This window comes from Dermacentor andersoni, chromosome 5 (genome assembly GCF_023375885.2).
Source record: "Dermacentor andersoni chromosome 5, qqDerAnde1_hic_scaffold, whole genome shotgun sequence".
NCBI classification, from domain to species: domain Eukaryota; kingdom Metazoa; phylum Arthropoda; class Arachnida; order Ixodida; family Ixodidae; genus Dermacentor; species Dermacentor andersoni.
In genome coordinates, this window is record NC_092818.1 from 161,448,224 (window position 1) to 161,471,173 (window position 22,950).

General features: G+C 49.3%; 1 protein-coding gene across 2 annotated transcripts; it reads right to left on the minus strand.

Moving 5' to 3' along the window:
• Positions 1-205: 205 nt before the first annotated feature.
• LOC126531529 (estradiol 17-beta-dehydrogenase 8-like) lies at positions 206-20,851 on the minus strand. Of its 2 annotated transcripts, XM_055071220.2 has the most exons (4): positions 19,608-20,849; positions 19,380-19,519; positions 10,930-11,123; positions 206-855 (listed from the first exon to the last, which is right to left on the minus strand). In XM_055071220.2, the coding sequence occupies exons 2-4, from the start codon at positions 19,435-19,437 to the stop codon at positions 439-441; spliced, it is 669 nt and encodes a 222-aa protein (XP_054927195.1). In that variant the 5' UTR covers positions 19,438-19,519; positions 19,608-20,849; the 3' UTR covers positions 206-438. The 2 variants fall into 2 exon arrangements, with proteins under 2 accessions (XP_054927195.1, XP_050035034.1); XM_050179077.2 differs by having other exon boundaries at positions 19,380-20,851.
• Between the last annotated feature and the right edge of the window lie 2,099 nt (positions 20,852-22,950).

Genomic DNA, 22,950 nt, shown 5'->3' on the forward strand with positions numbered 1-22,950 from the left:
TAAAGGCCAACAAACAATGACACCAAGGGCAGCAGAGGAAAAAATATTCGTAGCTATATACATATTTATGGCATAAATAACTACGCCCGACAGCATGATTTGAACACAGGACCTTTTTGGGGCAAACTAGAGGTCATCGCTAACATCATTCTTTTTTTCCCGCTTACTTTCTCACTGCACTCGATGTCAATAATATTATCAGTCAGTCAATCAATCAAAATTTATTACATCATTAGAAAACGTACACTAAGAAAGTGACTTGAAATAATATTTTAGAATTCTTTACCTGCTTCCTTTCTATAAACTACAGTGCATGACAACCTTTCTGTTTTGCTTTTAGTTCTGTTTTAATGGCCAGTGCCGGAGGCGGATGTTCTGCAGTAAGCTGCGTATACAAGCTGACAACATTTACTTCACTGATGTGGAATTATCGTAGGTTCACATGTTGAATCCTCCGGTCACTTCTAGTGTCGCGCCGGTCACAAATGAGCTGGCGGTGGGCGAGCACAGAAATTTGATGGCTTCGGCGACCTCCTCCGGCTGGGCTGCCCTCTTAAGGGGCGACAGGGATATCGCAATGTCTCTGTGTCTTTCAATTACTGGAGCCGTCATGGGCGTGTCCGTCCAACCGGGTAGCACCACGTTGCAGCGGATGCCGTGGCTAGCCAGCTCTTGAGCCGCCGACTTCGTCAGAGCCACGACTCCGGCTTTGGAAGCAGCGTACGCGCTGCAAAGATAACCACCGCTCTTGGCTGAGATGCTGGCCACGTTCACGATAGCAGCGCCTCCTTCGGGCAACGCCTTCTCGGAGCGTATCATCTCTCGAGCGGCGGCTCTGCTGACCAGGAATGTACCCTGCGTAAACAGTGCAGATACATGCAGAAAACATTGAAGGGTTACGTGCTGCGTAGGTAACCCTGTAAACAGATACAGCGCCGACACAAAACTCGGGTCGGCTCGGCGATCTGTCACTAATATAAAAAAGAGATCGGGTTATTGTTTATAGAGGATTGCCACACGCGCTGGCTGCTAACGCACGCTAAATTCTGGACTTTCCCACTTTTAGCCCATGGCTGATTTAGCGCTTTGAGACGATTGAAATGCGCATTGGCGCTTAGAAACGCGTGAACGTACCCAAAAGCGGTTCTATAATTCATCTCGGCTCGCGAACATACTCTGAATAATCACGAGGCCACAGTAAGATCGAGGGGCTTTAGGTATCACGGGTGGCTGTACGGATATTAGACCATCCCGCTTGAAACGGAGTAGTGGGACTGGCATCTAGCTTTTTGTTTTTATCTTTATTCTGTGATTAATATTGGCTCTAAATGCACATCGTTCTTGATAGCAAAGCATCGAACCTGATAGACATTTGTTGCCCGGCAATCTATGCTTCGTGCTCCCTGTTTTTGCGCCACCAATACTCAAGTGGTCTTTTACTATTCTCCACCGCAGTTTAATTGACCTTTCGTTTATTATCCTTAAATACGAAGACCTCGGGTCGGTTAACGCGTCCTCATTGTCATCTGGGTGTACACTGCAACATGCTAACAAAATATGTGTCATGGTTTCTGCGCTATTTACACACGCTACGCCACTATAGGGTCGTCATCGGCAATTTTTCTCCTATAACTGCGTGTTCAGATATACTAATCTATCTTCAAACAGTAATGCACTGTTCTTCGAATTATCGTGAAATAATTATCTATTCATCTAATTTTTCCCTGTTTGGTGCATTTCCATCGCCGGCTTAATCTCCAACGCGCCTCTCCAGTATGCTTTTTCTGCCACTCTAACTTTACGTTTAACCACCTTTTCTTTGTCACTACCCACACCGTTAACGCAATATTTACTATTCAGCTCACTGGTTCTTTTTCTCCAATGCAAGTAGACGTTCTTACTACATATATGTACCTAAAACCTTAGCTGAAGCCGGCCATCTATTTTTCTTCACATTACTCAGTCGTTTTTCGAAGCTGATATTGCTCTGGGGGCCTCACGTACAGTACGGTCCACTGTTAAAGGAAACACTGTCATGTGCGGCTGTCACTTTGTTGGCGCTGCAGCTGCGTGTTCACGCTGAAGCTACGTCAATGTACTGCACCGGTGTGTAGAAAGCTTCCCGCGCCGCCAAACGGAAGTGATCTACTGCAAAGCGGGGTAATTGTACACTTGGTAGAGGGTAATATTCATACGGGATTGACACTCCTGTGTTCGCTTTAACAGTGGGCCGCACTGTACAATGAAAGACGCCTAGGACACCTTTATTTGTAATTTATCATCTGTAGTTTTAACGCGTACACCTGTCAAGCTTTCGAACTGCTCTTCGGAACAGTTTTGGGACTGTCTGGTTCTTGCCTGTCACTATAGTTCCTGATGTACAGTCTCATTGATATGGCTCTGTGAGTATGTTGTTGTACAGAACTATATCCGAGCACTGTATCCGCCGTGCAGTGTATACCAATGTCTAAATAATCCGAGGACATCGAAGAACTTATTGTAAGTTGTGAATGCGAAAGCATTAATGCCCTGTTCAACGCGGCGGAGCGGTCCTTCGAGTTGGGAACCGCTCGCGGTCAAGAAGGCGCGTTGATGCGCTTGGTCAGTTTTGATTTGGCCTTACCGAGGCGCAGTTAGAACGCAGGCGAGAGCTCGCGCGCACAAGGAACGCGCTAATAACACAAGCTTGCGAGAGCGAGGATGACGTGGCGTCGCGGTGATACCCTCTCCCCTCACACAACACCTGGCGCGTCAACGATGCTGCAGGGGGCCCTTTCGCTCGCTCTGCTCCGTCTAGGCGTGCTGGTGACGTGGTATCGCAGCCAATGCCAATGCGATTTTAGGGGCCGTTTCGCTTCTACAGATGATAGACACTGGCTTTTTCTCTCAATGGGCTATTAGATGCTTTCGCATCCAAAGGAACTTGCAGTTTCTTGCATGGCCAGTCACAGTGCCATCAGGACTAAACACGCAAACGCGCTCTGCCTAACCGGCACAGACGATTTCTACAAGTGAGCCGCTCAGGAAGCGGTCGCCGAAGCACAAATTACGCACTCAGCGTAGTTCACTGCGTATACGTCACGTGGCGATCATGGAGCAAACGACACGTCGAGTTTAGGTCACTATGTACCGGAGAAGTAAAAAAAAAAGCGCATGGTGCAAGGCAGGAAACCTAAAAACAGGTATTCCGATTTTTGCGACAAGAAACAAGGGCTGTTTCCTCGTATTGCATGGTCGTTATGACTGAAACGGATGCTGTATTTCTGAGTTATGGCAATGGCCCTTGTCATACCTGCAGGACCTGCAAGCAACGCGCGCGCACACACACACACACACACACACAAAAGAAAAGAAAAGAAATAAAAAAAATGTACGGCAGGGAAAGCTCGAGCGCGGCATTTTCTGATGAGTGTATGGTATCAACGCCCCCTTTACGTGGCACACTGATTGACGCCGACAAGCCCGTCATCATAGGCGCCGTCTGCGAGGGGGTGCCGGGGCCTTGGTCCCCTCCGGGGGAGGGGGTGGTTAGGGGGCTGCCCCCACCAGGCGATGCTGAAGCCTTCCTTCCCCCCCCCCCCCCCCCCCTTAAAGTGTGATTACCAGAGTTCTGTTACCCACATCATTTGAGGTTCCCTACCTTTTCACTTAAAATTTTATTGTGGCTAAAAGCTTACTGCATCATTGTCGGTGCGATGTGCACAGCTTTTAATTCATACTTTCGCTTTTTTTCTGCAAATCCTGACAATGAGAAGACAAGCGCACTAGAAGCACCAGCGGCGGCTACCTCCTCCGCATTTTCTCAGGTCATTTTTTTTTTAGATTTTCACTCTGAATACCATGCACAAACACGGTATATTTTGATGTATACACAACACGGTTTATTATATTTTCTTTTTTAAACAGAAGGAGCTTACCAAGTATCGTTTATTTCTAATGGTATGGATAGCATAAGCCTAGGAAATGGATATGTTGCTGTATGTTCACCTCGCTTTAAATTGCTCTTGTAAGGGCCGCACACCCAACTTGACAACCAATATTAGAAAAGGAATCAAACAGAGAAGCAATCGCGTTCGATACGCTGATTTCGCTCACGCTCAACAGGGAGTTTTCGCACGCAGCGCACTTTTGCGCGTCTCTACTGTTGTCGGGTACAGCTTAAGGACATAGTTTGCTACAATACACTAGACGGAACTCTGGCGCTGCAATTGTTTAGCCACCATGGGGATGATGGGAAGTACATGGATTTGTCTGATCTTCGTGTTTGTGGATTCAGACGTTCTTCGGCCTTCGTTCATTGCACTTTGTATGCCTTCACTGACGTGAATTTCAGAACAACAGATACTTTTCTAAATGCAGAAGACGCTGCGAACACGCACAATCGCTACTGATTGCAAAGCTTCATCTTGTCGAGGTGGCCAAATCGAAAGGCGCCAAGCGTCTCTAGTCGCTGACCTGCGCGCGAGAAATTCATAGGGGCGTTCAACGTCGCTTGTCGACGGATGCGTCTGTGGCGTAATGGTTTCAATATCGTGCGTCTGTGCTAGAGGTCCTGTGGTCGAATCCTGCCGTCGGAAATTTTAATAATGCTTATTCATTATTTATTTCGCAGTGCGATGTTGAAAATGACGAGTTCACAAAGGCACGAAACGGTTTGAAGCCAGAAGAACGAAGTTTAGGCAAATACACATACTTCCCACAATTCCGATGATGGCTCAACCGCTCTCATTGCTGCTCCCGTAGACACTAGCGCCAGAGTTTCCTCTAGTAATTATTGTATGAAACTATACGGTTAAGAAGGCAGGAGAAGCCCCGCCCAGATGACCCTTAAGCACGGCAGCCGATTGCCTCCGCGACTCCGCCCAGTTGGAAACGTGGTCTGCTATGTTCTACGCTTGGCGCGCGTGGGGAGAGCACACGCGAAGGGACCAGCTATCTCGGATTGCAAGTTTGAACCCGGCGCAGATTATCTCCAAAATAAAGCGCGCGACCCGTGTTATGTAGTACTCTTCAGGCTCACGGACAGCCAAGCGCAGTTACTATACAAACTAGGAGAAAACGCGCTCTTAACTGTCTGATTAACTGGCCGAATCTGACTCGGCGAAACTGACTGATTCGGCAAATTGTTCGCTCTCGTTCTAATGGAGGCGTGCACCTTCATGAACGCTGCGTGGCCATAAGTCTTGATAGGAGAAAGAAGTTCGGAGCTATCGCATAGCTGTGACCCGTTCTGTACCAGGGCGCCAGTTTTCCAGAGAGTGCTCCTAGAGTAAGGCATTCGTGAGGTATTCAGTTGGCAAAAGCTATCAGGCGCTAATACGAGGTGAGGAGGCAGTGAGGGAAGCTTCAGGGAAGTGAGGAAAGCTTCAAGAAAACCATCTGGCTTAGAAAACAACGCAACACGTTAAAGGAACGAAAATATGGTACATAACGCAAGCAGGGTGAGGCCTTTTGGTTACGGAAAGACGTTTGGTTGCGCTATTTTATGGAATTTCCTAGTTATTGCTGTGCATTTTCTTTATTAACTGTGCTTGGTCATATATGCTTTATCAGCTGCTCAATAACTCAATCCACGTGGTTCCTACTTGCTCCCATGTCGTTTCGCGCTTTTGAGATATCACTGTGTCTTATTATTCATAGATTTATTTGTTAATACGGTTGTTTATTTGTGTGGTTGATAAGTTATCGCCGTATAATCCTTTATTCCGCCCCCGGGAAATAAATGAAACCAATGGCATAAGCCATGCTTTGACAAGTAATTAAACTATTGCGTTATGGAGTCACATTGCTTCATGTTAATAATTCTATCGGAAGTTGTGTTCAGAAATTGTATTATTGCGTAATTTTTATATATTTTATGTCTTACCTTCTCAGATGTCCTTCGTCAGGAAAATATTTATTGATTGCATCTATGAGTATTAAAGCTTTCAGATGGTATTACATGGCTTTTTATCATTGATGTGTATTGGCGCGACTTAATATACGCACAAAACGCATATATCTTCCTAACGTTCGCTTGTCGTGTGGCTCAACTAAGAGACGCCAGTTTCTTGGCGGTGCGAGGGGACCCAGGATGTGAAATTGAACTGTCTCCTATTGTGAGGTCTTGTAACTACACATATTTAAGGCCGTCACTTCAGTGAACAATTCTTCGAGGTCACGTGGAGTATCTTCAAGGGCAGCTGTTATTAAAGATTATATATATATATATATATATATATATATATATATATATATATATATATATATATATATATATATATATATATATATATATATATATATATATAATGTTTATGGGTGAGGTTCGGAAACTTGGTCGGGCCCCAGCACCACCCCCTCCCCCCCCCCCCTCCCCCCCGCGGAAAAATGAAAACTTTCCGCCTATGCCCGTCATACAGTTAGTTGTCTGTGGTGGCCCCTGGTGGAAACGAAATAATTACCACATTAGGATGGATATTTCAATGGCTCATAGTTCTTTCTAACCTTAAGCACTTCGTTTGTTGCTGCTAGCACTTTGAGGTATTTAAAAAGTGGCAGTAGCGTTTCACATCGTGAACGTGGATGACGCGCAAGCGTATGGGTGCTATTGCGCACATGACGCTGTCGGCCCTCGGTGGGCCTAAACGCCTACACTATCCGCATCGCAGATCGTGTTCAAGACAGGGCTCGCGCGGCCACGCCGTGCGCAGCAGCCGCCGGAGTAGAACGGCCCCTTGTAAATATTCGCTTACTAACTGATATAACTAGCACGGTGTCAGCTCGCACAGGCAAACATGAACACTTCACACTCGATGTCCGCGGACACTCACTCTCAAAACGCTGGCGTGAGAAATCCCGGCTGCAGCATGCAGCGAGTGAAGTGATGCTTCAACGCAAACTGAGGGGCCAGAACACAGCGCACGCAAAGCTACAAGCCGTCGGCCAACCTAGACTTTAGCCCCAAAGCAGATCGCTGTATAGATAAAGCCCGTGCGACCGCGTGCGGCTGAAGTACAACGCCCCGCTTCCCTCCCTTCCCCAGGTGCCATGCACGCGACGGAATACAGCGCGATTCCTCCCACGCGCGCGCGAGATTGAGCCGCCACCGTCGGCTCACCGTCACACGCTTTCACTCGCACACACATTGTGCGGCGCGCAAGGACGATGTTATCCCAGTACGTCTGTATCGCAAGCAATACCTGTAACAGCTGCCAGAGGAGGTCAACTCGGTGCGCCTCTGCCTACCTTTGTCCTCCGCGACGCTTCGTCTCGTTTGTCCTTGCCCCACTTCTGCTAGGCAGTATGATAGCAAGAGCTTGATGGCACAACCCACGGCCCCGTTCCAAAAGGGACGTTCATAACATCCATCCATCCTCGCGCTCCTTCGTACTTTTTCCGGCATGCGATTTTCTTCACCTCCAGCGCTTTCCTCGTTCGCTTGCTTCGCGGCTTCAAACATATACTCTGCAATTTGAAGAGCTGGCCAGTTACACTTGTGCATAAAACGCTCATCTGTGTTAGGAAAGCGACAAATAACTTAGAGGGGTACCGTTTTTGGCAAGTTGGTATGTCATAATCGGCAAGAGCTATAGCGCTAACCAAAGTACAAGTACACAACGTGGCAGACGACGAAAAGCGTCAACTTCCAACTGAGCTTTATTGTGCCAGAACACGGAAATAAGCAGACGAACGAATAACACGTGATTAACAACAGATGAAGCTAGGAAAGTCGCAGTTTCACCCGAAAGTTGAAGCATCGCTCGCTATTAAAAATTAATGAACAGCTATACGAAGTAAGGACAGTAGTTTTATCGGCCGTAAAGCATATTGTAAACATAGGAATACTAAGTAAATTAACAAGCATGGTGTAACGCGCGAACAAGCAAACACAAACACATCTCACTCGATGACCGCGGAAACTCGCTGTCAGTACTCTGGAGTGAACTAGCGCGGCAGCAGCAGCCAGCGAATTGACCTTCGTGCTGCGTCTCGCATAAACGCGAACTAAGCCACGAAAATACAGCGCATGGGCGGGCTCTGTCCCCGTCGCAGATGGCATTCAAGATACAGCGGCCCGGAGTAGAACGCCCCCCTCCCCCCCTTCCCCTTGAGCCTTGCGCGCGACGAAAGAACGCGCTCTTCCTCCCCGCTTTCCTCGCTTGTGTGCGCGAGATTGAGCCGCGGTCTCCGACTCACCCTCGCACGCTTTCACGCGCACATACAACATACGGCGATGATCTTATCGCCCTTGGAATTTATATGGAACCTCACGGTGACGGCGACGGCAGAAATACGCCTAGTGTCCATATAATTGCTATCGCAATAAAACAAGCAAAAGCCGTACTATCACTAGGTGCGCGCGTCGGCAACTCCCAGAAAGCTGATTTCTTTGCCAGAAAGAGACACAGACGACTTGCTCACCGATAAGCCGTGCTCGCGTGTCATCTGAGCAGCTTCAACGATGATGCGAGTGCAGTTGTCCGAGTGTTTATACAATACTCGCGTGTCTTCGAAAACTGATGTATGTACATTTGCATGAGCTGCATTGTTGTGTAAGAAAACCATCTTTGCCATTGCTCACATTATTCGTGGTTTTTCGTAGGCGGGCGTTCAGACATCTCCCGGTCTTACTCAAGTAAATGCTCCGCATGACAGAGGTACATTATAAACCAACCCCGCGCAGACTCCACAAAGCTCGTCTTGTGCTTACCATTGCAAATGTCCGACGGTTTCTTTAGGGGACTGGTTAGTTTTGCGACGTTAACTAACTTCAAACGGGCACAAAACTCTTCCCGACTGCCAGCTCGTTGTCCGATCTTTTTCAACCGGTGGGAAACTCTCGCTTATCTGTGAGCAACCGGTCTGCGTCTCTTTCTGGCAAAGAAGTCAGCTTTCTTAGAGGTGCTTACGCGCGCACCTAGGGATAGTGCGGCCTTTGCTTGTTTTTTCTTAGCTTCATCTCTTGTTAATCACGTGCTTTTCGTTCGTCTACTTATTTCCGGGGTCCAGAACAATAAAGGTCAGTTGGAAGTGAGTGAGTGAGTGAGTGAGTGAGTGAGTGAGTGAGTGAGTGAGTGAGTGAAGTAACTTTATTTCGGTCCAGAGAAGACGCTGGGGAGACCCCGCGCCACCTGGCTAGTCCCACGTAGGGACCGCCAAGCCGAGCTTGACGGCCCGATCGCAAGCACTCTGGACGGCCAGGGTTTGGTCGTTGAATTCGGGGCTGTCCAAGAGCGCAGCCCACCTATCCTCGCTGAAGGAGGAGCCGATGGCTTCACACTCCCACAACACATGGTTCAATGTTGCCCTTACTCCACAGGCAGGGCAGTCCGCACTGGGATATCTTTCAGGATATATGGCATGAAGAACCGGGAGGTTAGGGTACGCACGGGCTTGTAAAAGTCGTAGGGTAACCGCCTGCGCCCTGCATAAGGCGGGGTGCGGGAGGGGGAATACCCGTCTTGACAGATAGTAGTGTGTGGTGATTTAATTAAACGTGAGCAAGGGTTCCCCGCGGGGCAGGGGGACTGCTGAGGCGGCGCGGTCAGTGAGTCCTCGCGCGGCCTCGTGCGCGCCCTCGTTAGGGTTAGAGGGAGAACCCTCAATCGACCCCAAGTGAGCGGGAAACCAAATGAGAGAGTGCGGAGAGATACTTTTGGCGCTTTGGAGAATGCGGAGGGCCTGGGCGGCGACCATACCGGTTTGGTAGGCCTTAATGGCTGCCTTGGAATCACTATATATTGCCTCTCTGCGACCATCGAGCACAGCCAGCACCATTGCAACCTGTTCGGCTACCACGGGCCTCGAAGTGCGTACCGTAGCGCAGCAAGTGAGCCTTGAATTGGAGTCTACGATGGAAGTTAGCTAAAGCTGCACGTTGTGCTTATTGGCATATCACGATGGAGGCAAAGGGCGTAGCGCCTCAGAAACAGGACCAAAGAACGCTGAAAGTCAGAGCCAAACGTTTGTGTCGTCAGTGTTCTTTTGTCCTGTTTCTAATGCTCTACGCCCTTGGCCTCCATCGCGGAAGTTGGTGCTTGTCGTCCTCTATCACATTGTGGGCTCGTCCTTTGCTTAGCGCTATGGCTGTCGTCAATTACAACAAATAGCGGCAAGTTCAGAGATATTGTTGGGACCGAACAATGCTTCGCTACGCCGATTCCCAAGGTGCCCTGGATCTGCATTATTTCTGTCTTTCTAAGTTATTAATGTGATAAATAGCAACACTTATGGCAGTGATGTTCAAGGAAGGGATATGAGTATAGTCATGCAACAATGGATACCTTTACTTAAGCATCTTAATTTCTGTCGAAGTAACAGGAAATGAAGAAGCTGACTACATGCAGGAATGCCTGGGCCGCAAAAGTAGCTACATGACAAATGGACAAAGCTTTTCGATCAGACACGTTAGTAATGTGGTAAACGATGGGCGCGCGCGACTGATATCGCCTGATCGAAGCACCGCTGCATAAGGTGGATGAAGTTTGATGCATTTTTCTGGCCACACAATATGTGGCAGGTGTACACGGTTGGTACTCTTTAATGAATGTGGAAGAAAGAAGTAGTTCTTTGAATTGGTACTTCTTCAGAATATACTCATAGGCCTTTATGCCGCACCTCAGTAGCAATAATGCAATTGCATTATCAATATCGACCCACGCGCTCTTTTGATTACACTGTCTCAGGGATCGGCTTGTTTTGCAAACCATGATAAAGCGTTTTTTCGAGGATATGTATCATGCAATGTTCGCCTTTTGGCAGTGATATATTCACGCCTTTGGTTACACTTCTTCTGCAGTCGGCCCGCTTTGTTTCGTGTCGACCCGATCAACGAAGGCCTGTAGGTATCCTCTGCAAAGCTATAGCATTAAATCTTCATGCTTTGGGACCCGAGAAAAAACGAACAAGTTATGCGCCTTCACGGCACGGCCTAAACTGTCACCTTACCTTCAAGTTGATTCTGATGACGTTGTCGAAGAGCTCGTCAGAGGTGTCGACGAGAAGCGCCATCGGGAGAATGCCGGCGCAGTTGACGACTATGCTGAGCGGCTGAGAATACGAGTCCCTGATGCACTGGAATAGATGCTCCACCGACGACGTGTCGCCGACATCCACGTAGATCGCTTGGTGCTTGGCGTCGCCTGCGTTGTGGAAGCCGACAGAGTGAGATATGCCTTCCGTGCGAGCCTGTTACAAACTATTGTGCCGTTTGGCCTAGTTTTAGAGGTCCAGTACTACATATCCTGTACTCCCACACTTTTTGTCACAGAATACCTGAATGCAATCAACGACCATGCATTGCATTTCTTGTTCGCTAAATCGTTAATTGTTCAACCGGCGAGAAGATCTAACGAGACTCAGTGGCCGAAGTACCGTTGATGACTTCGAATACGCTTTACACCTCCCAGTACAAGTTGTCCCCGTATTTACGTTGATAGCACTGCAGCGACAATTGTATGTTAGTCGTGAGGGTTAGCGCAAGGATGTCAATAGAGTTCTAGAAGCTTTCTGCATGGAAAGAATGGTTTACAGTTTGCCAGCGTCTTGAATGTTCAGACTGAGCGTTGCCCCAGCGTTGTCCGATCCCCTGCTATCCTATATTTGTGTGCGCTTTTTTAGAACATATGTTATTCATTGGCTGACACCCACTGTACAACGTTCCATGGTCTTACGGAGAGATTGGATTGGATTGGAGCCAACTTTATTTGTGCCTACAGTTGGGCGCTCGCGCGCCCTGACGAGGGCCTACGTTATCTACGGAGTCGCCGTTACTCGGCGTGGGTCTCCGCTCGCCGTTGCCGACACGCTGGGTCCCGACCTGCTGGACGGCCCAGAGCTGTTCGTCTCGGTCGTAGCTCTTCGCGGCTGCCTCGAGCCGCGGTGGTATCATTCTTGATTTTGCTTCTTCTGAATTTTTAACGCAGTCCCACAAGATGTGCGTGTAATCTGCCGTCTCCCTCCGGCAGACTCTGCCCTTATCGGTCGGATATGTCTCGGGGTACGTGCGATGCATCAGGCCCGGGCTCGGTAGCGATACAGTCTGGAGCTGTCTTAGTAGTACCGCCTAAGCTCGACTCAGCCTCGGGTGCGGGGAAGGGAGAGTCCTGCGAGCCAGGTGGTAAGCCTTCGTGATTTCGTTGTAGTCCGTCATGTGGTCCTTGGTTCCAAACCACGTCGGATGGTCTGTCGCCGGGGCGCGGTTGGTTAGCCCTTGCGCCGCTGCGTGTGCCGTCTCATTGTGGTTTTCATTGCGTTCCGACGCGTCGCCCGCGTGCGCCGAGAACCACTTGAGTCTAACTTTTCTGTCTTGTAGTTTGGCTGCTCGCAGGACGCGCTCGGCCTCCCTGCAGATTTGGCCTTTGGCGAAGTTTCGCACCGCCTGTCTTGAGTCACTCAGCACCGTGTGGCAGTCGGCGTCGGCGATGGCCAGTTGGACTCGCTCGCTGCCGTCTTCGTGGCGCCGGTTGACGCCTCTATGACGACCGCTACGAAGGCGTTCCGTTGGTATTCGGCTGCATCCACGTACCGCGCGTGCTTGTTGTTGGCGTGCTGGTCGATGAGAGCCTTGGCCCTCACCGCTCTTCTTCCCTTGTTGAACTCGGGATTCATGTTCTTCGGTATGGGGTCGATTCCGGTCTGGCGTCGGACCTCTTCGGGGACGGGGAGCTTCATCTCCACCTCGTTCGAGCGCCTAATTCCCAGATCGTCCAGTATCTTCCTCCCGGCTTTGGTCATGGACAGCCGCTCCAGTTGAGAAGTCCGTTGCGCTTCGGCTATTTCTTCGAGCGTATTGTGTAATCCGAGTTGTAACAAGCCGTTCGTGCTCGTGGACTCGGACAGGCCCAGCGCCGTCTTGTACGCTCTTCTGATGAGCACGTTGATTTTGTTTCGTTCGTGTTGCAGCCATCTGTGGTAGGCTGCAACGTACGCGACGTGGCTGATGACGAAGGATTGGACGAGCCTAAGTAGGCTCTCCTCTCTCATGCCAGCCTTTCGGGAAGTGACTCGTTTTAGGAGTCGAATCGCGTTGGCTGCTTTTGCCCTGAGACAGGTGATAGTTTCGCCGTTTCTTCCGTGCTTTTCGATGACCATGCCTAGGATCCTAATTTTGCCGACCTCAGGGATCACGTTGCCGGATTTGGTGACGATTCTGATTTTTTCGTTTTCGCGTTGTCTGGTCTTGCTTCTGCTGTTTTTAGTAGGTGGGAGTATGAGAAGCTCCGACTTGCTCGGCGAACATCTCAGTCCGGTGCCTTCCAACTGGTCTTCTATTGCGTCGACAGCGGCTTGCAGCGCACCCTCGATGTGGGCGACGCTGCCACCGGTCACCCATAGCGTGATATCGTCCGCGTAGATGGTGTGCCTGACGTCTTCGATGTGCCCGAGCTTCTCGGTTACTCCGATCATTACCAGGTTGAACAGCATCGGCGAAATGACCGATCCCTGCGGTGTGCCGGTGCTCCCGAGCTTCTTCTCTTGAGTCTGTAGGTCGCCTGCTCGTAGCTCGACGGTCCTGTCCGTGAGGAAGTCCTTGATATAGTTGTAGGATCTTTCGCCCATGTTGAGTTTGGAGACTTAGGACAGAATCGCCGAGTGTTTCACCTTATCGAAGGCGCTCTGCAGGTCCAGCCCTAGGATTGCTTTGTTGTCGCGGGTGCTGCCGCCATCATCAATGATTTGGTATTTGAGCTGCAGCATCGCGTCCTGCGTGCTTAGGTGCTTTCTGAAGCCGATCACCATGGCCGGGTACAGCCCTTCTCGTTCCAGGTAGCCTTGCCACCTGTTGAGCAGGATGTGCTCCAGCACCTTGCCCACGCAGGACGTGAGCCGAGATGGGCCGGAGGTTATCCGTGTCCGGCGGCTTCCCCGGCTTGGAGAACAGGATGGTATTGGCTGTCTTCCACAGCTTTGGCAGCGCGCCCGCTCTCCAGCACTTGTTGAAGTATTTTTCGAGGTTCTCAATCGAGCCGTCGTCGAAGTTCTTGAGCGCCTTGTTCATGACGAGGTCCGGGTCGGCTGCCGACCGGCTGTTGAGGTCGTGCAGGGCCACGCGTACCTCCTCGACGTCAATGTCCCGATCGAGCTTCGCGTTAGGTAGGCCGCGTTACGGCGCGTGTTGTTCGGTGGGTGTAGTCGGCAGGTATTTGTCGTTAATGCGCCTGGTGACTTCGTCGACGCCGTGTACCGAGACTGCCCGATATATAAGCCTGGTGAGTCTGTCCCTTTGGTGCGACTTGGTCTTGGTTTCGTCGAGCAGGTGCCGCAGCAGGTTCCACGTTCTCCCGCTGTGCATCTGCCCGTCTGCCGCGTTGCAGATCTCGTTCCACTGTTGGGTGCACAGCGCGTGGCAGTGATCCTCGATCGCTCGGTTCAGCTCCGCCACCTTCTTTCTGAGTCTGCAGTTAAGCCGTTGTTTTTTCCAGCGATTGAGTATCGACTGTTTGGCTTCGATGAGATGCGCAAGCCGGCTGTCTACTTTGTCGATCTCCGTGCCCGTTTCAATTTCTTGGGTCGCGTCGCGTACGCTCTTGGTGATTTCGGCCGTCCACGAGTCGATGTCTTCGATCTCGTCATCACCGTCTATCTTCTGGCTTCTGGCGTCTCGAAAGGCATACCAGTCTATCCTTCTGTGTGTTTTGATGTTGGTGTCGTTGTGTTCCGGTATGCCGATTTCCACGATGGTGTGGTCGCTGCCGAGGTCGGTCCCCGTGTTTCTCGAGGGGATCGCGCCCCGGATGTCGTTCTTGACGAACGTGAGGTCTGGAGTGGTGTCCCGGGACACGGAGTTACCGATTCTCGTCGGATGTGTCGGGCCCGTGATGAGGGTGAAGTCGAGTTCCGTGGCGTCTTGGTGCAGGTCGCGTCCCTTTGCTGTGTACTTGTTGTAGCCCCAGGCAGGGTTCATCGCGTTGAAGTCACCGCACGCGATCAGCCTATTGCAACCCGCTGTGGGGCTGGCTCTGTGCAGTAATGTCTTGAATCTCTGCTTTCTCTGCGATGGGTTGCTGTAGACGTTGAGCAGAAATATGCTTCCTTTTCTGTTCTTGCCCAGAATGACTTCGGTGAGTGTGTGCTCGATCTTGATATTGCTTTGCAGCTTGTGTTCAATGAACGTGAGTCCCTTCCTGTCCAGGGTGCACAGGCCTCTCCCGTCGGGCGGTCCCTTGTGCACTCTGTAGCCGGGGAGGGACGGTGCGTCGGTTAGTGTTTCTTGTAAGTATAACGTCGGGCTTGCGCGCGGCATGTACGATGTGCTGTTGGATGACTGCCTTCTTCCGTCCGAAGCCGCGACAGTTCCACTGGCACGCTGTTACACCTGCTGCTGCTGGTATTGCGTTGGCGGCCATGGTTGCGTTGGCGTGTACGGGGCGTCCTGGTTGGGTGGATGTTGCGCGAAGGGGGCGCAAACGTCGAGTGGCTCAGCATCGGCTGTAGGGTCCTTTCGATGTAAGCGAATCTGTTCGTGTTCTCGGCTTGGTAGGTCTCCATTGTTTGTTTCAATGCTGTCACTGCTGCGATGTTCGCCGTGATTAGCTGTTCGAGTTTGGTGAATGTCGCTTCGAATTTCACTTCCAGGCTGTCGATGCGATCGTTTTCTGTTTGCTTGCGCGTGGCCTCGACGGCTCGCTTCTTCGGCGTCGGTTCCTCTATGGCTGTCTCCTGGATGTTCGTGGTTGTTTTCTCGCTCTTGCTTGTGCTTGGCGTGGGTCTCTGTAGAGGCTCGTTGTTGCATAGCAGCAACTGACGGATCTCGGCGATCTCTCTCATGAGGTTGTTGATGGTCGCTCGCAACGCCGCGTTTTCTTGTTTTAGGGTCTCATTTTCTTATCGCACCTTGTTCATATCTGCTTTCTTCGTGGCTTCTGCGATTTTCTGGGCGTTCCTCATATTGTTCTCTTTCACTGCGTCGACCCAGCTCACTCGCTCACGTGATGGTGACCTTTTCCTGCTGAGGCTCCTCTTGTAGCAGCTGCTGTCTCTGGATTTAGGCGCGCGGTTCTCCGATGGGGTCCTTGACTTTCGCGCAGCAGGTGGCTTGTCGATTGGCGGGAAATTGCTCTCCGACACCAGCTGGCGTTCGGCCTGTCGGCGCTCTCATTGTCGCTTGCGCACTACGTATAGGGGATCTTGTATTTCGCCTTGCACCTTCGGTCTCCGGTCGGGTGTTTGTCCCCACACAACTTACATTTTGGGGTACAGTGATGGCCTTCTGTAGGGTTCGCGAGTCTGCAGGCCAGGCATGTCTTGATTGTGGGGGTCGGGCACACGTCCTTGCGGGGTCCCAGTAGGCCGCACTGCTGGCAAACGTCGATCTGTTTCCTGTAGAGGCGGCATGGTATCAGGGTGACTCCGTATCGGACGAAGTTCGGTACCTTGGGTCCCTGGAACACCACGATCGCAGTGATCGTGCTTCCAATCCTTTTTGCGCCCACTGCTAGCGGGTTCCTCTCGTTGACGATGTTTCTACCTAGCTCGTCAGCGCTCGCGTCGATGGGGATGCCTCTGATGACGGCCTTTACGGTGTCGTGAGGTGCCGTGCGATATGCACTGACCTCGTAGGGTTTGCCTTGAATAGAAATTTCCTGGATTTTAGCGTACCTTGGCGCGTTGTCTTCGTTCGGTGTACTGACGACCATGATGTTCTGTTGCGTGTTGGGGCAGATGGTGTCCGCGGCTCTTTCCTCGCTCGTGATCTTGGCCGCAGCGAGTATGGGCGCAGCGACGGTGGTGGTGCCGGTCTTGACGATGTCCAGTGCCCTCTGAGTCTGACAACTATCTTGCTTTCTTCCAGTGGCATGGCTGGCATGCGTGCTGCCTTGATGACCGAGGCTCTGACGTTCTTGTTGAACTTCGACCTTGTGCTTGTTTGACTCCCGCCGGGTCCGTCGGGCTTACCACTGGCGGGTCCGCTGGCGCAGCCTCGACATGCGTTCCCCCGCGAGCGTCCATCCGGCGTCGTTGTGGTATTCCTCGGGTGATATCTCTTTTCCTTGAACTTGAACGCACATGTGATTGTCCACGATTATTGTTGTTTGAGCGGGCGCCTCCATCTCGAAGCTGACGAGTGGCAGCCGCCGAGGAGTACGGCAGGCCGCTGTCGGTGCGACGATGTTGGGCCTAGCGTCCGCGGAACACGCCTAAAACTAGCAATACTTCGCACGGCGGCTGTAGAAGTAGTCACAAAATGTGGCAAAGAAAAACGCACCTCTGGGGTCAGCTGGTATCGGTCGATGCCGCTCGCCTTCACGGACACATTGGTGCAAGCATAACTTTGGTTCGAGGTAATCAGCACTGCGCAATTGGCTAGCAATCACGAAGCCGATCTGTGACTAGGGTATGGTATGGTATGGTATGGTATGGTATGGTATGGTATGGTATTCCTTATGCGATGGCACACACCCACTGTGGGGGATTGGAGTGGTGACGAGCGCTTCTTCTTCTTCGTCGTCCCTTCTTACAGGGACAGAGTGCGGGAATTGGAAAGAAAAGCTAAATATTTTGGTGCGTATATCCTGCATTCGCATTTTTATAAAGTGCGCCATAAACCGTTCCTGAAGGAAAACCACTTTTTTAATCTCGATGATTCACTCTTCTGCATAAACATTTTTATATATCATTCTTTATCTTTGATGATATGCTTGACGCATGCGAGGGGGGGGGGGGGGTTGTCTTAGTTCTATAAATTGCCCTGTTGCACTGAAGACAAACGTCGTTAGCCAGCGCATGTGTTGTTTCATTCCCTGTCCTCGTCTTACGCGCAGTTTCCGCTTCCAAATGAAACGCCAACTAGCCCAACGTCGATTCCTTATGCGTGTATGTTGCACTAAACCGCACTAGAGCCCATCGGGCAATGCGTCGTCTACTGGTTTATTTGCTAGTGCCTCCAGCTGATGTATTCTGATTCTTTACTCAACACTCGTTAAGCTTCCGTTCGAGAGACGTGCGTGCACCTCCATCTATCCTCCATAGCGTGGTATACAAGGCCTAGCGGGCAGGAGAAACGTGCCGGTGCTTCCTTTTTTTTTATGGAATAAAAAGCTCAGGAGCAAGGAAGCGCGAAGCCTCAACGGAGAATAGATAATTACGCATACCCAGCTCTTCTGAAATCAATATTCCCACTTCTTTTCGCATCGTTAAAGAACGGAAATGAAAGCATCCAGTTTACAGTACCCAAAGAGTGCTCAATAAGGGTGCTCACAAATTTATGCGTATCCTTGATGCACAGACAAGAAATAATGACTGGCACACATAGCTGTAGAATTGAGGTGCCCGCTGAGACGCTCAATTTTGTCCAGGATGCTTCTCCAAAAAAAAAAAAAAAAAAAATGCGGCTTGTATCTTTCTTTGTGTGCGCGCACGTGTCTTGTGCGTGTGGGTGAGTGTGTGCATGTAGGTAGGTGTGCGCATGCGCGCGCGTGTGTGCGCGCTATCACGCACCTCACTTCAGGCTCAGTCTGAACATGTTTGCTGGCGAAAAAAGAAATATGGGGTTTTACGTGCCAAAACCACTTTCTGATTATGAGGCACGCCGTAGTGGAGGACTCCGGAAATTTCGACCACCCGGGGATCTTTAAAGTGCACCTAAATCTAAGTACACGGGTGTTTTCGCATTTCGCCCCTATCGTAATGCGGCCGCCGTGGCCAAGTTTCGATCCCGCGACCTCGTGCTCAGCAGCCCAACACCATAGTGTTTGGTGGCGAGCGCTTCTACATACTGGCGCATTTTGCTGTTTTGTCGCTCGAGCGACCGACTCCTTCATCCTGCCGATCTCAACGCACTCGAACGAGCAACAGATCGTCGCCGAAGGACCTGAATCGCGCAGCTGGTGTAGATGGCGTTTCCTGCGCTGTAGGCAGGTGCATGTTGACCCTAAAAAGCAGTACAACTTAATCATTTTTATTTATTCATTATTTATCAGGTACAATGACACGAATATGCTCGTTTTACGGATAAGAATGGAGACACGGAAAATTCCTCTGTTCCCTTTTCACACTGGTAAACGGTCGCACTCTTTGTTTACACGTTTAATATCCAAGTGCGTAATTAGATGAACACTAGTGAAGCGATCACTTTTGCCGACAAATAAAAAGCGTAATTTTGATCATCGCACAATGCAAAGCGAACGAACATGCGTTCGCTAATGGAAGTCGTGCAATTTAACACACCTGCATTCTCACAAATTATGTGACCCCTCATTAAGCTTACGAAACAATTAAGTTGTGAGGGAAAGAAAAACGTGGAAGGCGTTCCGAACTTTTAGGCGCTCTTAAGATCTCCCGCTGCAATAACTTCGCTCCGCATATAGTCAAATTGGGCACTTTCTTCTTTCCCGAAATGTTAGTAACGGCCTCAGACGTGCAAAGAACACGACAGCCCTAATTGCTGAAACACTGACCTGGCAGGGACTCGGCCACTTGGAGTGCAGCCTCGAACTGCTTGTCGGCGACCACCATGGTCACACCTTCGGCAGCCAGAACTCGGCAGACGGCTGCACCGATGCCACTTGCGCCACCCGTCACCAGTGCGAGGCGTCCGCTGAAAGACATTTTTTTTTTGCCGTTCTAGAAATGTTAACCGCTGAACGCCAAGCACTGTGCTGTCCCGCTGGCGCTGCCACACTCACTGAGAGCACCGTTATACGTCACTATCCAAGAGGAAACAGAGCACGCTGTCGCAGCTGCCTCCGAAGTAGCGGCGGCGCTCATGTCAAGTTGCGGTACGCAGAAGGTTTGGCGGCTGGCTCAACCCTGGCAAGCTCGACATGTGCTTGGAGCACAGGAGAGTTCTTTCTTTTTGAAGATCAGTCCGGGTCCTAGAATATAACACCAAATGTGCATATAGCAGGTTAAAAAGCTTTTTTTTTTGCGTTTACGCATGCAGTAGAATAATTAGTAAATATTGTGCAGATGGTATCCTTGCGATTCAATTCAGGGCGTTCTTTATGATAATTATGCTCCGTAGCAATGACGTACAAAAGCAGCAATGTGTCATTGATTTGACCTTCGCGCAGTTCTAGAAAACTGAGGAATGGGACACGCCCAAATGAACCGATTTGCTAGCATGCAGGACACTTCGCCAAAAGGCTTTGCGCCACTGGAAGTAATCTTATGGTGATGACAGAGCGTTATATTGATCGAAACTTCATATCAAATCCCCAAAAGAAGGATCACGAAAGACAGCCATGTATTGTGAAAATGTGTGATTTTGGACATGGGAACTGACCTTTCTATTCAGCTGCTCGGACGTACAAACAAATAACAAGTAACAAAGTATATTCACGCCGCTCCTGGCAAGGGCGGACCTCACATGCCCAACCAACATGGTTCAACATCATTATGGCATGTGGGAAACGCATCCTCGTGAGTCGGTTTTTCTTCATTTGTTTGAACACGCCAGTGAAAACGAAAATAATTCATTGATTACATTCCTTGTCGTCCCTAATTGATCTACTCTTAACTGCGCGCTTTGCAAGTAGCCTGATGATAAATCGATCAATAGATGGCGGATGTCTACTGAAGAACTCTCCTGCTCGAAGCCTGAAGAACAGCTCAAGCTGATCGACAGAGCTAGCAAGATGGCGAAGGCCACAGTGCCTCTGGACTGAGGGCTCCACCTTCGCTGGGATACCTCCTTTGTGAAAATAATTTTTTTTCATTCATTCATTCATTTTTAATAATCAATAAATTCATTCATTCATTCTATTACGTTGACTTCTACAACGATAGAGCGTTGCGAAATCTATCTCAATTTTCAGAGATCAGAGATATTGATGGAAAAATGTGCTTTATCTGACCGCAAACATTACAATAACGACATAAACGATTTAAACCACCGAATGTAGTTTTATCATGATAGATACGAAGAGAAGTGGCTTTACAAAACTGCTTTATAATCTGTGGCCCAGTTATTTCAGAAATTAGAATTAGGTTCGTGGTCACGAATTTTAAGAGATCATTTGCAAGCCGAGGCACCTATATGATACTCAGTAATTTGATATTTTTCTTAGAAGCATAAGAGAAAGGCATTCCGCAGTTGCGTGAGATAAAAAGGTAATTTAGACTCTAATAAACGAGGAAATTATTGCACCCATGAGCTGCGAATTGACTAAATTAATAGAAGATACCACTAAAAGTTATAAGCGTCATTTTATGCTGTTGCCTCATCAATTACCGCTGCATATTCATGGTGATGATTTGGAAAGCGCCATATTTTCATAGTTTGTAGATGTTTTTAGCCAAGTAAAACGCTTCGGCCTTGCAAGTTCTGATGGCAGCACTGCGTCAACGGTAAAGACGTTATTTACGTTTTAGCCGCAGAGCATGCTTGTCATCTTGAACTATTAATAAGAGGAAACCTCTACTCTACGGCAGTTCGCGCTGCCGGCATGCAATGCAGGCTCGGAAAAATTTGCTTCCAAATGCAAAGAGGTGCTTTTTCTTGCGATTTACTTGCACCTTACCGTGTATTTGGGAGTTCGACTGTGTTTCCCTCTTTTCTGGGCTCGTTTGAAAAATCTGAGCCATTGTTCGTCTAAAGCAAGTGTTTTTTTCTGTCTGTATTGGGGCACCTAAATTATTATTTACAATATATTGTTTCCGGAAGCGTGCCTGCCTTTTGTTCTCAGGCAGTTCTGCATTCCTGCAGGGCAAAAAAAAAAAAAAATATCTACATTCGCGCAGAACAGGGGGCAATGCGTTTTCATTCATGAGCCGACTGCATTTTTAACTACATGTGATTTTATTTGCGTTACCCCAAAGTAATTTCTGTACAAGCACTCTTGGGCCCCTTAAAGGTCTTCGTCTGTGAGGTAGATTTAAAACAGCTCTGTTACAGTTACTGCCATTGAGTTCGATGATGTCCTTACGTATAATGTATCGGCTCTATCAGTACCTGAGTTGTCTATTCGAAGACAATCGAGCGTACCTTCGAAAAAAGTGATGACATGGTGACAAAGAGAAAAAAACCCAGAAAAACAGGTCTGCATGAATTATAAACACGCGTATAAACACCTATTACAGTCGGATAACCAGTCCGAATTTTCTCAAGGCACAATTGCCTGCAAAGCCTGGCGCAATGCGTATTTTGGCCGTGGACAAAAAAAGCTTTCGGAAAGTTGCCTGTTGTGAATGAGTCCCAAAGGTCCAAACATTGATCGTCTGTCTCGGAAGAACTGCCAGAGACACTTCGGGTTGTTGTTGTTGTTGATGATAATGATGATGATGATGATGATGATGATCCTCTGTACAAATGGCACATACCCATGATCGACCATGAATTGGGCTTTTTGGAGAAAAATTTATAAAGAAGTTCAGGAGAAAAAGAAAAGGAGGAGATGTATTCTGCTCGGTGTTCTAATTAATTTCTATATTTGGCTGTTTGAGGAGGGCAGCCGATTGGAATCAAGGATAAAGTTTTTCACCGCAGTGCAAGCATGCTCCAATGCCCCAATGTGGAAGGTCCAAACGAAAGCAAGACGGAAGCGTTCATGCTGAGGCCAAGCATGTTTCATGTTTTGAGACAACTGCTTTCTTTTTTCTTCACTTAACCCTTTACTTTTGTTCCCCTTCGTTCTTACCTCAACAATGAGCAGCGGACTGTAACACAGTAGTTACGCCAGCCTTCCAGCTTCCCTTCTCGTAATAAGTAATAAATATGTGTTTGTCCTCTTTCTTGCAAAAACTTCAGTACCCATTCGAACGTGTGAAGGTGGTTGGAAAGCGAAGCTGTGGGGGGACCACCACCTACGATATGGCGACGAGACCAACAGTAAGCTTCGGCAAACATTTTATTTTGTAACAGTCGTCACCACTGCTTTGTGGCTACTACAATATACAGCTAAATTTTCAGTTTTAACCCCAGATACATTCTGTGCCAACGTAAGATCATACATGTTCCATGTGTCGTTGTTGGCTGAGTGGTATCGGTGAAGCACATCAAGGCAAACTCGTCGGCGACGAACTGGACAA